This window comes from Annulohypoxylon maeteangense (genome assembly GCF_022496945.1).
Source record: "Annulohypoxylon maeteangense strain CBS 123835 unplaced genomic scaffold GGS22scaffold_11, whole genome shotgun sequence".
In the NCBI taxonomy this organism is placed as follows: Eukaryota; Fungi; Ascomycota; class Sordariomycetes; order Xylariales; family Hypoxylaceae; genus Annulohypoxylon; species Annulohypoxylon maeteangense.
In genome coordinates this window covers 965,815-981,741 of record NW_025953258.1, presented here as the reverse complement: position 1 = coordinate 981,741, position 15,927 = coordinate 965,815, and the positions used below count along the sequence as shown (strand labels likewise).

The following is a 15,927-nucleotide window of genomic DNA, read 5'->3' as shown; positions in this document are numbered from 1 at the left end:
TGTATGTCAAAGTTCAGGGACGGATAGGTGAGATGATCGGAAAGGATATTTTACGAGATAGGTATTCCGTACAGTATGTAATTGGGTAGGTACAATACAAATGAATAATAGAGAATGGGCGAGATGGAGAATGAAGGCAGCACTAAAACCATCCTAATCGGTTCCGGTTCACGCGGTTGCCGATGAACACCTAAATGAGTATGGTCAAAATTGAATCTGTTGAGACACGAAGGCAATTGGATATTGATAAGGACGCCACCCATCACTCGGGACCTATCTTATCAACCTTGGTTGCCAGACAGCCTATCAACATACTTCATACGTGTATGAGCTGCCTACAATGCATGCAGTCTTTGGACCCTGAGAATCAGATGCTACAGAGTTGCCACCGGCGCAAAGGGTTCTCTAGCTATCGTGCGAAGTCTGTCTTGATAGACAGCGGATTCTATCAAACAAATCAATCAATCAAGTTGCGAATACATATATAAAGTATCAAGATTATCGGTATAGATAATTACGCCTTTACTCGTAAACACACGTCTTCCAATATTGATTTTGCGACAGTTCGCTGGTGCTGGTGCTGATTGCTTTGGAAGCTCACCTCAGATAACGATGGTATGACACAATCGAGCTAGGATTAAGATAGAAGCTTGATTGGGTCTGGGACCTGTTCCAACTGATTCCCACCATATCCAGCCTCGTAGCTCCCTCGGAGCTCTTTTATCCACTCAACCTTCCGCTAGCCCTGATTGCCCTGCAAATTCAAATTAGTGACCCGGAATCAGCAGCAACCAGGCTGCACCTGCTTGACTCGCAACTTGTTCTTGGCGCAACGACACGTGCTCTCTTGCCTGTCCTACTCCGGACCAACTTAATTCGACTCGACTCAACAACTCTTCCCCTTTTCCTTTTTAATCAACTTAATTAGCATGAACAACACATCATCTTCATAATTCATAAGCTAGATGCATCGATCACAGTGTCAAATCTTTACCAAATCATTTGAAATAGAATACCTACGTATGTGGATTGTTTGTTGTTTCTATTATCTAATATCAGGGGTAAGTAAAGAGCAATACACCACCAACCTTTTAACATGACCAAAAGACATGGATGGCATGCTCACCTGACTTATGATGAATCCGAATGTCTCAGTCATGCTCATGCTCCCATCATATTGTTTATCAAGGCATTGTGATAGCGAATTAGTCATTTCAACAGTTCAGATAGCTTTTCGCATTCATCTTTAATTTAATATTTCAAAATTATTCGAGCACCTGTCAGCTGCAGCTAGCTATGCTTGAGAGGTATCACAACACAAAAGCCTCGTTGTCTTACTAGAACAATAGGGAATCGTCACGAGTCAGGGATTTCCCAAATTTACAAATCAGCATACATACATACTTCATACGCTAGGACGTGTCGTCCGCAACACAATAGAAACAAGTACAACTCATGTAAGATGAAACTGGATATACTAAATCCACATCTCGCTTCGTACAAAACCGATCACAATGCTACTGTTTAAAGCTCGTAACAAAATAGGACATGACTCTTAGGAGCTACCCCCATATGGCAAGATAGTTCGAGTAAAGGTACGATATCAGTCAGTTGTGGTGTAGATTTTGATCTCTCGGTAGTAGTGCAGTACGGCCTTGGCTTCGGAATACCGTGCTAAAGATCCCCACGACGGCAACGGCACGGCTGGCATGGAGTCGAATTCGGGGCGCGTTATCCGGCGCTAGCCGTCTGGCATCTACGAACCTACGGTGTGAGTATGTGTTAAGGTAGGGGTAAGTCGGTGAACGCGAGCGGGACTCGCTCCTTGCGACACCGCTGGATTTAATGTTGGCGGTTCTAGTCCACGTCATTGAGACTCTCGTCGGATCCATCATAAGTATGATCATACCTAGCCTAGCTTAACCATTCTAGAGGTTTGTGGTTCCACATTGTGGAAAGCGGATGTATAGGACCTGCATTGGCTTGGTGCGTGTCCGTGGTGGCGGTTCCCGCCAGGAGAAACCCCTCTTCTAGGGGAACGATTATAATAACTACCTATTTACATGCCTTCTATCTAATAAATGTAGACGATTAAGTGTTTTTAGAAGTACTTCCAGCTATGAAACCATTTTGGGGTTTGGCTATAGACAGTTACATATCGTTTACTGAGCATATCTCCGGGGTTATTTGCACAGATACAGTTATTATATCTATTAGGAAGTAGTAATAAGAAAACGCGATCCTTATTTAACTTTTTGTTTGTGAGTAGAGAGTGTGATATGGAATAGTGAACTATCTCTAGATGCCTACTACTTAGAATGTCTCTAATGAACGTCATTGGCGGTTTCTTTGCAGCAGGGCGCAGGTAGGATGCAACTTAACCCATGGGATCTAAGCCTGTTTTGATTCTATTTATAAATATAGCCTTGCGTCAATTGCCCGTGTGAAAACCTCAATATTTTCCTTAACCTCTTATATCTCAACAATGTCTTTGTGTTTTGTAGAACTTCATAGACGATGGTGAAACTATAAATTCGGTAGGATAGATATATTAATCGGTTTTATTACAAAGCCCCCTTAATATGGTAATCTCCTCGATACATTCATGGTCTTTCTCTATATGCAATTTAGAGGTTGTACTCCGGCGCTAGGCGTCCACTAAGTGCACTAAATGCCTAAGCCACAACGCGCGTAGCTGATGTACCTAGGTACAGGTCCTAAGGCTAAGGCTGACAACTTCCAAAACTAACTGACGTCGATTTAATTGAAGAGCTTTGGATCCATAGAACAACGATCCTCAATCTCATTCGTAGAATTTGGGAGGGGTTCTGTGAAGTGGCCTCGAATTGCCAACTCCGAGTGTGCGATTGAATCAGAGATCTAGAGATCCCGAGATCATCCCTTGGGAATCATCTTACCTTTCCAGCTTTTGATCATTCCGAACTCCGTCGCGAGATCTGACCCGCCAACTATTCGATGCCCTCTACCGTAAACGGCAGCCTAGAACCCAACTTCTGGGTGCTAGCACGTTCAAGCTGTATAATATGAAATAAGAATGAATTTAATTTCTTACCCAACTCTAATCCTCAGTCACCATCCGCGCCAGCGCCAGCATCAGCGTCAGCGTCAGCGTCAAAATGTCTCTACGGCCAAGTCGTTATCGCTCCTCCACATCCGCCTCCACCCAGCCCGCTATATCTAAAGCTACCGAAGTTCTTCAGATCCTCCTCGATGCTATATCTTCTTCCCTCTCGACTATCTCTAGCAATGGGTACCCAAACTTCGAGCCCTTACTAGGTCAAATACGCCAAGTTCGGCAACATCTCTCTGCAACTGCGCCCCCAAGTTCTGTCCAAGATGATTTCAGGCATCTTCGCGGCTTTCACCGGCTATTTGACGTGCTCAGGGCTTTCTCCGGCTTTTATAACTTGCAAAAACGAAGCGACGACGAGAAGAAAAACTTCTTCGACCTCCTCAATGTCGTCTTTGGCGTATTATCTGCGGCTTTCCGTGGCCACCCGGGCAATCGACGGTATTTCCGCACACGAGTCGAAGATGGCGGTTGGGAAGCTTTGGAGCAGATAATAGCAAGCATTGGTCTCGGAGGAAGTGACTCAGATCTTTGGACTAGTTGTCAGTTGTTTGGGAAACTTTTCACCTTGGCACTCAACGATCCTGCATTGGACCAACTATGTTGCTCCGCCGTGCTGGACGATACTACGCCCTGGGTCTTGATAGCGCCGAATGAATCTGGTACTAGTGAAGATAGCACGAGGAGTGAGGACCAGGAGATCGCACGATTAGGTGCTCAGATGGCATCGATTGAAGCGGCTATTAAAAAGACCATTGGCCCTAAATCGGCTTTGCACAATTCAGAAGTCGTTCGTACGATTGTCGATTTCTGGGAATCTTTACCACGCGATAAGAAAACCCCGGAAAATACGGCATCGTTGCTCGTGCTCAAGATCTTATCGTCGATCATAGAGGCTTCTAACATTAACTTATGTCTTGTTCATGAGACTGGTGTCTTATCTCGGTTCCTGAAACTCGCTTTTGATGAGGCATCGCCCCTCAACAATTCCGAGCGGGAAACAGTTCTGGCCCTGTGTCGATCTCTCATGCCCTTCGGCGTGAATCGACTTGTGGATGCACAGGAACTATTACTTAGTCCCTCACTGAACTCATCCGATTTCTGTTTGGAGGTTATGCACAGATATAGTGGCCCTCCATTCATACAATTCGACCTATCCCAACATGGACATTCATCGATCGAACTACCTAGTATAGGCCGTCCGTTCCCCCCTCAATCATCCGCCGGATACACATTTGCTGCTTGGGTGCGGATCGATCAGTTTGATCCAAGGTCGCATACAACAATATTTGGTGCCTTTGACTCCACCCAAACTTGTTTTGTTCTGGCCTATCTTGAAAAGGATACCCACAATTTCATTTTACAGACATCAGTCACGTCGCAACGACCCAGTGTCAGATTTAGAACCTTCACCTTTAAGGAAAGGCGGTGGTATCATATCACCGTGGTCCACCGACGGCCTAAGACAATGACGCCTAGCAAGGCTTCTTTATATGTCAATGGTGAATTTGTTGAACAAATACGTGCTTCGTATCCCGCATCTCCGCCAATGTCGAGCGGCAGCACAGAAAGCTTTGCATCTTTCACCTCGTCAAGTAACAAGTCTATGCCGGTCCAAGCATTTTTAGGGACCCCGAGGGAACTTTCTTCTCATATCGGGGCTGGGCTAATATCCTCAAAATGGTCTCTTGGCACAGCTCATCTTTTTGATGATGTATTAAGCGACGACTTCCTATCAGTACCTAGCCGACTTGGGGTTCATTACCAAGGCAATTTTCAAGACTGTCTCGGTGGGTTCCAAACTTATATGGCATCTGCTGCTTTGGGACTTCGTAACGATCTTGTTAGTACTGGAAAAGAAGATTCCGATATCATGAAAGTTATTAGAGATAAAGCAAGCCATGTGGTACCAGAGCATAAAATCCTTCTTAGCGTGTTGCCGTCCTCCGTATTTCGGGAAAAAGAGCATTTCGGAGAATCGCAACTCTTTCGTGCGTTGTCTCGTGGACCTGCTCACACACTTGTACAGATGGTCCTTAAGAATGGCACTGGCATAGCCATTAATACCGCACTACCTTCGATCAATGATGCACTTCTTCGCTCAAACGGCGTCGCAGTACTAACAGGAAACCCTATTGTTTCAACGCCTCAGTTTTTTGACGATGCCCTTTGGCAACTTGCGGGGTTTACACCCCTTGCGTTGAAGTTGATTGAACGAGCCTCTTCGGTCGAGACACTAGTCCGTGCTGTCGAGATGGTATTCCTATGCATCAACTCGAGTTGGCGAAATAGCGAGGCTATGGAGAAAGATGGAGGATATGCGATATTAGGAATTTTATTAAAGGCTAAACTTGGTTATAGCGGCCCTGCAAGTGAAAGCGTTACGGACAAGCTGTCGCTTTCTGATTCCGACAGGAATAAGTTGTGTTTTCAGCTCCTCAGTCTTGTATTAGGATTTGTTGGATACAAGCATCGAAATCCTCTCGACTCGGTCATCGTAAATCCTTTAGCATACCGTATTCTCCTCGTCGACTTTGATGGCTGGAGAAAGTGTGGTCCCATCGTCCAAGAGCTTTATTACAGACAGTTCGTGGACTTTGCCGTGATGAGCAAGTACCACCAGTACAATAATCGCAGGTTACTTCGAATGCGTGAGTGTTTACAAAATCTAGGTAAGTATCCTAATTTACACTAACATTGTCCCTTTCTAGGAATTGTAAAGAGACTCCTTGACGCCGTCAAATCCGAACCCCTATCAGAAAACGTATTACCTTTTTTCATAAGCACCGTCAAGAGCCTCGTGAAGTGCAACTATAATACAGAAGTGCACCAATCACTTGCCCTCTTTATTACTTATTCTTTTCATCCTCCGTCGAGATCTCTCCCGCGTACCCCGAAAACCTCAACTCGACGGGCCTCGCATAACGTTGCACTTCGGCCATTAGTCCTTACGAATGGAACAGATGGCGATGACGCGCGGTCGCTTACGAAGCGAGAAGTCGGCATCCGCCTATTAGATGTGTACAGCCAGCTCCTATGCGAAAAGGGGAATTTAGTAATCATTCGAAAGTTTGCTAAAACTGTAACAAATAAGGTACTTGACGCTAGGCCATCACGAAGTAATTCTAAACTGACGATGGCTCAGTGGCTTTTGTATCTCCTCACAGAAAACGATCCGGAAATTGTAGTATATGGCTGCAAGATACTCGCTAGACTTTTAGTCACCCACGGCACCGCCTACACTAACAAATTCGCCGGGAAAACCGGTGGGTTCTGCATTATGGCCCACCGTCTCAAGCGATGGTGGGATATGTCGACTCTTTGGCCCATCTGCTTCAGCATTCTCTTCGGATACGACGTAGCGGAAATAGACTTCGAGAAGAACTTCGACTTCTTTAGCATGTTGGAAACGTTTGGGAAATGCAAAATTGTCAATCCAGATGCATTACCTATCATTACGGCTATGATTCAACATGCGTTGAAAGACATACTCAAGGACCAAGAGGATCCTGCTTCTCCTCCCTTGGGTGATTTAAACCCGACGGAACCTAAAGTACCTAGGCCCGAACCAGGTCTCAGGGCACGAGCAAGATCAATGTCGCTTAAAAAAGAGCTTGAAACTCGCCGTAAGTCTTATTATATTTACCATTGAATTCAGCTAACTTTCATTTTAGAAGCGTCCCAGCCGCGAGTTGAACGGAATGCTGGCAACGCTGCTGTTCTTCAGACCGTCATTAGATTCATGGCTGATCTTCATGCTCGATCTGCTGACTTCCGAGACTTTGCTCTGACTTCCGATTACGTAAGGTTGCTTTTGTCAACGCTTTATCCGGCTATTGTAAGCGCAGATCCGGTAAATCCAGAGACAGAGCTTAACTCTAGGGATTCGATGCTCACTTTCGAGGGCGGAGATGTTATAATTCGTCCTGTCGGCGGGACTTCAAGTGCTGCCCCAGTAATTAGAACTTCTGCTACGACTGATAAGCCATCACCACCCCATGGAACCACTCACCGAGGAACCCAACTACGGAAGGCTTCATCCTTCGTCCTTTTGACTTCCCAGAAGTCATCTCAGCCTAGCCCGAGCCGTCTCGTACATGTAGTACCCCCGAGGAAGAACGCTTCTGATCAGAATGTTGGCCATGGGTTAGTCGAAGGTATTCTTGAACTCATTATCAATGTCTTCATAGACCAGTTACTGGTGCGAAAAGAATTTCCCGGGTTTGGTCTATTCTTGAAGGTACCTCCTGGATTCCAAGAGCACCAAGCATATTTCGAATCATACGTGCTTAAAAGTACCATCGTTCACATGTCTACATCCATTAAGCTTGATTGGAAGACTTTAAACGAGCCGAAGGTACTTACAAATATGGCTCGATTTAGTCTTCATATGGTCGAGGCAATTTTTGAGGGGTGGTTCATGAATGGTACGGAATCAATGTTGGATTTTGCTGGGCTCTTATTGGAATACCTCCAAAAGCCAGAAGTCGCAAAAATGAAAACCGTAAGGCTGTGTAGCCAAGCAGTGTCGACCATTCGAGGCTCATTTCTGAAGCTCGTTCTCTTGAGACTTTCGGAAATGGATGATCCACAGACGACTGAGCTAGAAGCCAATTTCTCGATGGAAAAGATTCTATACTGGCAGACAGCTGTATTCGAGTCGCTGTCTCCCGATGATGATTATATGAAGCTGTTTTGGTATCAACTCTACACCAAGTTAGTTGATGTGAGGCCAGCTGTACGCCTCGCCGCTGTTAATCTGTGGCGGATCATGCTCGTTCAGAAGCCCGCAGAATGCTTGTCATTGTTTCGATTATTCATGACTTCAGATCAAACCTCGCTTGCAATGGACTTCCAGAAGTTAACGGAACTCGATACCGACACCTTCATTGTGTGGGTGGATGAACATCGACCTTCACTTGACGCGTTGTTCTATGGCGGCATTTCTCGGACTTGGGAAGAATTTGTTGCCGTTGAAAACCGAGGTACATTAGAAACAGCCAAATCGCGACTGACAAAGCGAAAAGAAATTCTCAAACGGTGGCATTCAGAGATGATCGAGCGAGACAATATCCTACTGCGTCATGATATGGCCAATTCCGCCTGGATGAAGTCTATCTATGCTTCCGAGCATTTCAAGCATCAGCGCTTAATGCAAGACCAACAAGACGATGTCACTTTCTTTTCATCTTCATTCTTGAAGATGAAAAGAGACCTTGACCGGCCGGGAGCAGTACTATACGAGCCCAAACCTATAAAATGGAAACTTGATAGAACTGAAGGCCGCAATCGTATGCGCCTAAGGCTTCTGCCAGACCTCACTACCGACCATGACCAGTACCAACCAAAACGAAGGACAGTAGATCCACCCTCAGCACCCGCCCCCAAACCGGACATGATTGTTTCTCCCGCACCAATAAAACCTACGCCACCATCTATACCCCACGGACAGATAAGCAGCCATGGTGAAGGCGCCGAGGATGATCCGGACAGTCCGCCCAGTGACGCACAGACTGGCACTGAATCTGCAAAGTCCGGTATCCCCGAGGACGATTTTGAGATGGTTGATGATCCTTATGATAAAGCCGACGATGGATTTGAAGATAAAAATCGGAGGGTGATGAGACGTCTACAGACAGGCGACGCCGTGCAGCAAGTTTACAATGTTTCCCGCGTTATTGGTCTCGAGGCGTTCGAGGGTATTCTTCTAGTCGGGAAGGATGCTCTTTACATAATGGACAATTTCTTTCAGTGTGCGGATGGAGAAATTGTGAACGTCTGGGAGGCTCCAACCGAGGAACGCGATCCATTCTCTCAAATCATTACTGGGGAGAAGTCAAGCGAAAGCCGCCAAGCCACAAGTCGTAGTGCTCAAGACTCTCGTAGCTGGAAGTGGCAAGACGTTATAAGTATATCGAAACGACGATTCTTGTTCCGCGATGTTGCCATTGAAATCTTCTTCACCGATGGCCGGAGTTACCTCTTAACTGCTAGAAACTCCACGATGAGAGACGAGGTTTTCGCTAGACTCAGTAATAAGACTCCGCATACCGCAGGAGCCAGCTCGTTACCCAACCCCGAAGATGCATGGCGTTTGGAATCACTAAAGGTTTTCGAAGAATCTACTCCAACTTTCGGGTCCAAGTTCGGTAGTATTTTCAATTCGTCTCCATGGAATCCTCTTATGCGACGATGGCAAAGAGGCGAGATTTCTAACTTCCACTATCTGATGCTTGTCAACACAATGGCAGGTCGCACGTTCAATGACTTGACGCAGTATCCAGTGTTTCCATGGGTATTGGCAGACTATACTAGCGAAGAGTTGGACTTGACTAACCCTGCCACATTCCGCGATTTATCAAAGCCCATGGGTGCGCAAACTGCAAGGCGTCAGTCCGACTATCAATCTAGATATACCAGTCTAGCTGAGATTGGCGAGACACCCTTCCATTACGGAACACATTACTCATCTGCCATGATTGTCGCATCGTACCTAATCCGATTGCCTCCTTTTGTGCAATCCTTTATCCTCCTACAAGGTGGTTCTTTCGACCACGCAGACAGGCTTTTCTTTTCGATTGAAGGATCGTGGAAATCAGCATCCCAGGATAATGGGTCTGATGTACGGGAACTAATACCGGAGTTCTTCTATCTCCCAGACTTTTTGACAAATGTTAATGGGTACAATTTTGGTGACCGTCAAGGGTCTGCAGGGAGGGTGAATCATGTCGAATTGCCACCATGGGCTAAAGGAGACCCGAAAATATTTGTCGCAAAACATCGTGAGGCGCTAGAGAGTCCTTATGTTAGCCAACATCTTCATCTATGGGTTGATCTGATATTCGGCAATAAACAGCGAGGAGAGGCTGCTGTGGAGAACTTGAACGTGTTCCATTATCTTTCGTACTACGGTGCTAAAGATCTCGACAATATCACAGATTCAAATGAACGCCACGCCACCACTAGCATCATCCACAATTTCGGTCAGACACCCCATCAAGTCTTCACTAAACCCCATCCAGCTCGGGAGAGTTTCGCATATCCGGCAAGAAGGTTAGATACAGGTAGTCAATCTCTTGCGAGAATACCTCATCCTCTGCTCGAAAGTCGCGAGCGTGTATCCTCACTCGTCTATTCACCGAGACAGGATCGTATGCTTTGCTCATCCCCATTCCGTCTCAATCTACCCCCTCTCTTTGATAAGTGCCTTGAATGGGGCTATGCGGATAACAGCCTACGTTTCTTTTACACGGAAAACCGGAAGAGCGCAGGTGTTAGCGAAAACTTGCACATTGGCCAAATATCTTGCGTCGTCGTCGCGGATTCCAAAACATTGATTACCGCCGGTGAGGATTGTGTCGTGTCTGTATTTACTATACACACCGCATCTGGAAAGTTCGTCGAATTGCAACATCGTTCCTCACTCTTCGGTCACAAGACCCCCGTCACGACAATCGCCGTGTCCAAAGCTTTTAGCACGCTAGTGACAGTCTCTGGCGACGGACATGCATTCCTCTGGGATCTAAACCGGCTCGAATTTGTGCGCAAGTTACCGAGCACACGAGCAGTGGAGTGCGCACGCATCAACGACGTGTCGGGCGAGATTATGTTATGTTCGGGGCCCAACGTGGCCCTATACACGATCAACGGCGACCTGATGCTTGACCAGAACGTGTGTGCCGAACACGACGACTACGTCTACTCATGCGCCTTCTACGAGGGTTCCGGAAATGAGTGGCTGGAGAACTACCTTGTCTTCACGGGGCATAGGAGGGGCAGGGTGAATATCTGGAAGAGGGTCGTTAAGGATGGGAAGTGGATATTAGAACTGGTAAGGCGGCTGGATCACATCGACACAAGGAGTGATACAGGCGCGAATACAGAGGCCGCGATCACGTGTATTACGCCAATGCCACAGTTGGTGTATACGGGGGATGATGATGGAAGAGTGGTGAGTGAAACTATGCTCAATGTTGACATGATAGAGCTAACCATAAAAAATCAGTACGAGTGGAATTTAATCCAAAGGGAGAGATAGAGTTTCGACCGCGACACAAAAAGGCCGTCTTCAGCTCTATCGTTCTGGAATATGCGGGCAAGAAGTTCTTGCTCGTAGACTAGCATGGCGTTTTGCCGTTCAAGATTCGATTTCACATTCTAGGAGAAAGGGGAGGAGTGCCTCGACGACATGATATGACATACGGGAAGGGAGGGAGGTTTCTATCACTTGCGTAACAACTATCTTAGGTGTGCTGTGCGGCTTTGGTTTTTGGTTTCTAGGATAGACGACCTGCTTAGATTAGGACCGGAGACAGGAGTCTACGTGCGGAGTGTGGCGCTGGCCGTGCAGACAGATTATGAAAAAGCAAAAGCAAAAGCAAAAGCAAACAGACAAATATACGAATGAATGAAACGGCTGATTGACTTGTTGACTCATTGATTGGTCAATATCTGATGAAGCTTTCGGCGTTCACAAAATATTGTGCTTTGTGATTTACTTCTATAAGGGTGATTTTGTGACATCCCCTCCTTTCTCGGTTTGCTTCACCTGCTGCCCTATCTCTAGCTTCGTATCGGGTCGAGGCGAATCGAGTGTGCCCTTCGTACCTGGTATGTACATGTGCCTAGCCTGCAGCTATGGCATTTTCTCCTACTCGGACGTTCTGCGCATGATTTATTCGTCATCGTAGCCGGTTAACTTCTTCCTCGGGCCGACAGGCACTGCGGAGTTCACCATGTTAGCATCGCACTCTTATAAATATGATACTCAAGGGCCGGGAATTAGCCGGTGGACGACGGCTAAGGCGCTAAGGTGGGAGATAGAGACAACGTACTGGGATATGTCAACGGAACCGGCGGCGTCCGTTGGTAGCCCATCCTCTCTAGGATAGGTGGCACGGTCAGGACCATGATGGGCCCGACGGCACCGAGCACACAAGACCAGAAGTACGCGGGGCTGTTGCGGGCGGCCCAGCGGCAGTACTTTAACGGGCCGGCGTAGAAATGGGGGGGTGCGCCGCCGGCGGTTGGTCCGGCCATCGTTGATGCTGTTTCTGTTCCGGGTATTTTTGGATATCTGGGTGTCGGATAATGTGAGTGAGATTGCCAATTGAGTTCGGTTGGTGAGTGGTTGGCTGTGGATGTACGTACGGGAGGTGATAGACGGATTTGGAGTGGGATGTTGAATGTAGCCGACAACTTAGTGAAGCTTTGAGATGAGGTTAATAGCTTCAAGATTATTGGATGTCGAGGTATGACATGAGTGGTCCGTGCGAGACAATATTCATCTATGCAAGTGTAGAGATATGCGTGTAAGAGTAGCTCAGAGTACTTAGGTACATCGTCGCGATACCAAAAGATCCGGAAAATCGGAATATCATGTACCGTTCTAGCGTACCACCAGAGCGACCTACCCTTGTATAGCAAAGGTCTAAAATGCTTGGCAGGTACGGGCTACGTATGCCAGACCTCCAAAAGTTCGTAGCGGACTCGTAACCTTAAGTGAGACAGCTGACAGCTGGACTTTTGTACAATTATTTTGTACATTTTACATTTTACATTTTACCTTTTACAACCATTCATAATCTCACGACTATAACTACGACTTACGATCACGACAACCTCACAGGTCTCATGCGCGGCGAGATTCTTGCTGTCGCGACCCTTTTCTTCTTCCCTTGTTCTCTTTAAATCCAATTGACCATTGAGACATCGCAAAGATGAAGTCGCTCATCTCTTTCGTCGTCCTCTTCTGGACGGCTCTTGTACACGCTGTTAGCTCCAGCGGGGACAGGCTGCTAATCGTCCTCGAAGATGTCGCCGAGAAAGAGGGTTATTCTAAGTTCCTAGGCGACTTAGAAGGTATGTGCACTGCTTTGTCTCCGAGGTAATAGCTCGTTGTCGTCGTAATGCTAACCGATGTTATGTTATTACTAGGCCGGGGATTCCAGATGAGTTATGAAACTCCAAAAAGCGATAGTCTACGATTATTCAATTTAGGCGAGAGGTCCTACGACCACGTTTTATTCCTCCCAACTAAGTCTAAGGGTACGCTCATTACCGGAAACCACAGGTAGCTCTAGATGGGAGAAGCTGACAATTCTAAAGGCCTTGGTCCACACCTAACACCCAAGATTCTTCTTGACTTCATCAATGCAGATGGCAACATCCTCCTAGCCCTCTCAGCCTCTCAACCCGCCCCAACATCACTTGTTTCTCTACTTCTCGAATTAGACATTCATCTACCTCCCGACCGACAGGGACTTGTTGTCGACCACTTTAACTACGACGTTTTGTCCGCACCAGAGAAGCACGATGTGCTGCTGCTGCCCACCCCTGGTGCTCTACGATCTGACGTTAGAGATTTCTTCAGCCCGCCAACTCCGAACGGAGAGGTCATCGCTTTCCCTAGCGGGACTGGCCAGACCCTTGGATCGGGTGCCCTCCTCACGCCGATCCTCCGCGCTCCCTCCACATCTTACAGCTACAATCCGAAAGAACAAGCCGAAACAGTTGACGACCTTTTCGCAAGCGGCAGCCAGTTGTCCCTCGTTAGCACCATGCAAGCCCGAAACTCCGCCCGCTTCACCGTCGTCGGCTCCGCAGAGCTCTTAAGTGATAAATGGTTCGACGCCAAGGTGAAGAAGGTCGGCGAGACGAAAGAGGTCGCCACAGTCAATCGCGAGTTTGCCAAATTGGTGTCGGGTTGGACGTTCAAGGAGATTGGAGTCCTGCGAGTGAACTCGGTTACACACCACTTGAACGAGGTTGGTCAGAGCAACGCTAGTAACCCTACGATCTACCGCGTCAAGAACGATGTCGTAAGTGATTTCCCCTCCTATTCTAGTTCATGAAAACAACAATGAAGAGACTAACTTTGGCCAGACCTACTCTATTTCCTTCTCCGAGTACGCTTGGGATAAGTACGTTCCCTTCACCGTGCCCGAATCCGACGAACTGCAGCTTGAGTTCAGCATGCTGTCTCCTTTCCAACGCCTGAACCTCGTTCCCACAACCGATGACGCAAATAACGGAAAATTGTACTCCGTTTCGTTTAAATTACCCGATCAACACGGTATCTTCAACTTCAAGGTCAACTACAAGAGACCCTTCTTTACCAATGTCGAGGAGAAGGTAACCGTCTCAGTCCGCCACTTCGCCCACGATGAATGGCCCCGCAGCTACGTCATCAGCGGCGCCTGGCCTTGGCTCGCCGGTATTAGCGCTACTGTCACAGGCTGGCTCGGCTTCTGTGCCATCTGGCTGTATAGTAAACCAGTCACCGATGCGGAGGAGGAGAGCAAGAAGACGCAGTAAGGGGTTACGTTTACGGTCTGGTTTAAGGGTACGTATTCAAGGCAGGGGAGGCATGGGGAGGTTTACCAAACAAAAGGGATATGTGACTTGTGACGGTGTCTAAAATACGTGGTCATACCTGGATGGATATGGACGCGCAACATGGACGCGGCGGCAGATACGGAATGAATAAAATCAACTGAGATTTAATCTTTTCTCCTGGGCTATTTCTGGCATGGGGTTTTCGATGCTCTTGCTTGCTTAGAGGTACCTAGATATCTAGGTATTATGGAGTTGGCGATGCGAATCATATCTGTGAATTACAGCTAACTAAGGTTGTGTGCTAAAGTGACTCGAATGGTGACTGTCTTGGTGGTACCTTGGGGGATATGATGTGCTTGTGGTATTCCCCCATCTACGCCCGTACAGTGGCGGCCAAGCGTTTCGCCCAATCTTGTGTAAACTCTACGGCCTTAAATCCTGTGGTAGGGAGCGAAAACCTTGAAAAATACCTATGTATACATATATGAAATCAATACCATAAGGCGAGAAACAATAAACAGGTGTACTGTATTATTAGGCGAAGACGAGTTGCTAAGACTTCTAAGCACATCCGCATGATATCTTGTATGAGGTGAGATAAAAGGGGTAAAGAATTGGATGACGGTAAATAGCAACTCAAATCAACACAGTGGATATCCCCTCAGATTAGCTCTCAGGTTCTCAATGACAACCATTCCCTAACTCCTACCCCGTCTACGACGTGACGGAGGTTCGTTCAGGCTGCCTGCAAATTTGGCTTTTTGGGTACTTGGTCATCATCGGGTTATCTTGTGTTGATATAGCTGCAATAGCAGCAAACAAGAAAAAAAGAAAAAAGGAGAACCTCCCAATAACGGCGACAATGAACTATCCCATCGCTAGACTAAAAAAGTCCATAAGAAGTTCCCAAGGCTACGATTGAAAACTATAGATAGCCGTCATCGAATGAATGTCATTCTTCGCTATGTGCAATTTGTCGTCATCGCCCGAAGTCGAACGCTTGTGGACCCTAGATAATCCTGGAGACGGGAGAAGTTCATGTCGTGCTAAAGGCATGTCTCCCAGCTAGCTCAGATCTCTGTTCTTTTGTGTTATCATGCGCCGCAGATCTGAGATCTTGCGGCTCTAACGATTTGTAAGAGGTTTTCTTCACTGCTAGTTATCGATATGTCGATGTCGTAGATGGTGACACTAGCCTCATCCTACATACCGGGACATTGGAATAATGAAATGAAGTTGGTTAAATTGAAAACCTTTAGGAAACCGAGTGTTTTAGGACTCGGATGTTGGTCGTTGTCAGAAGATCTATCCGATTTAGATGCGCTTGTTGAGGATGAGTGATAGAAATGAGGATTTGACGATAGCATCTGTATATCGGTACTTTTGATACTTATCATACTTCCAGTAACAGTAGATGGCTCACCCAGCACCCGTGCAGCTAACAAGATGCACTCATGACGACGAGTTAATTTATAAACCGTGATATGAAAATAATTAGC

The 15,927-nt window shown here is 46.8% G+C and overlaps 3 protein-coding genes across 3 annotated transcripts; 2 read left to right on the top strand and 1 right to left on the bottom strand.

Moving 5' to 3' along the window:
• Positions 1-2,729: 2,729 nt before the first annotated feature.
• On the top strand, positions 2,730-11,511 carry GGS22DRAFT_166486 (beach-domain-containing protein). Its single transcript, XM_047961859.1, has 5 exons — positions 2,730-5,742; positions 5,803-6,185; positions 6,237-6,717; positions 6,766-11,042; positions 11,097-11,511. The coding sequence occupies exons 1-5, from the start codon at positions 3,138-3,140 to the stop codon at positions 11,127-11,129; spliced, it is 7,779 nt and encodes a 2,592-aa protein (XP_047817786.1). The 5' UTR covers positions 2,730-3,137; the 3' UTR covers positions 11,130-11,511.
• Positions 11,414-12,290, bottom strand: GGS22DRAFT_166484 (uncharacterized protein). Its single transcript, XM_047961858.1, has 3 exons — positions 12,242-12,290; positions 11,926-12,167; positions 11,414-11,812 (listed from the first exon to the last, which is right to left on the bottom strand). The coding sequence occupies exons 2-3, from the start codon at positions 12,128-12,130 to the stop codon at positions 11,766-11,768; spliced, it is 252 nt and encodes an 83-aa protein (XP_047817785.1). The 5' UTR covers positions 12,131-12,167; positions 12,242-12,290; the 3' UTR covers positions 11,414-11,765.
• Positions 12,291-12,543: 253 nt separating this feature from the next.
• GGS22DRAFT_166483 (Dolichyl-diphosphooligosaccharide-protein glycosyltransferase 48kDa subunit) lies at positions 12,544-14,716 on the top strand. Its single transcript, XM_047961857.1, has 4 exons — positions 12,544-12,952; positions 13,028-13,138; positions 13,199-13,911; positions 13,976-14,716. Exons 1-4 carry the CDS (start codon positions 12,811-12,813, stop codon positions 14,405-14,407), a joined length of 1,398 nt encoding a protein of 465 aa, XP_047817784.1. The 5' UTR covers positions 12,544-12,810; the 3' UTR covers positions 14,408-14,716.
• Positions 14,717-15,927: the final 1,211 nt, after the last annotated feature.

Excerpts from the sequence above, each read along its gene's own strand:
- GGS22DRAFT_166486 (XM_047961859.1), top strand. The coding sequence starts at position 3,138 with ATGTCTCTACGGCCAAGTCGTTATCGCTCCTCCACATCCGCCTCCACC. Across the intron at positions 6,718-6,765 it reads AAAAGAGCTTGAAACTCGCC|AAGCGTCCCAGCCGCGAGTT; the intron begins GTAAGTCTTATT and ends CTTTCATTTTAG. Across the intron at positions 11,043-11,096 it reads GGGATGATGATGGAAGAGTG|TACGAGTGGAATTTAATCCA; the intron begins GTGAGTGAAACT and ends ATAAAAAATCAG.
- GGS22DRAFT_166484 (XM_047961858.1), bottom strand. The coding sequence starts at position 12,130 with ATGGCCGGACCAACCGCCGGCGGCGCACCCCCCCATTTCTACGCCGGC. Across the intron at positions 11,813-11,925 it reads GGTTCCGTTGACATATCCCA|TGCCTGTCGGCCCGAGGAAG; the intron begins GTACGTTGTCTC and ends TGAACTCCGCAG.
- GGS22DRAFT_166483 (XM_047961857.1), top strand. The coding sequence starts at position 12,811 with ATGAAGTCGCTCATCTCTTTCGTCGTCCTCTTCTGGACGGCTCTTGTA. Across the intron at positions 12,953-13,027 it reads GTTCCTAGGCGACTTAGAAG|GCCGGGGATTCCAGATGAGT; the intron begins GTATGTGCACTG and ends TGTTATTACTAG. Across the intron at positions 13,139-13,198 it reads CCTCCCAACTAAGTCTAAGG|GCCTTGGTCCACACCTAACA; the intron begins GTACGCTCATTA and ends ACAATTCTAAAG.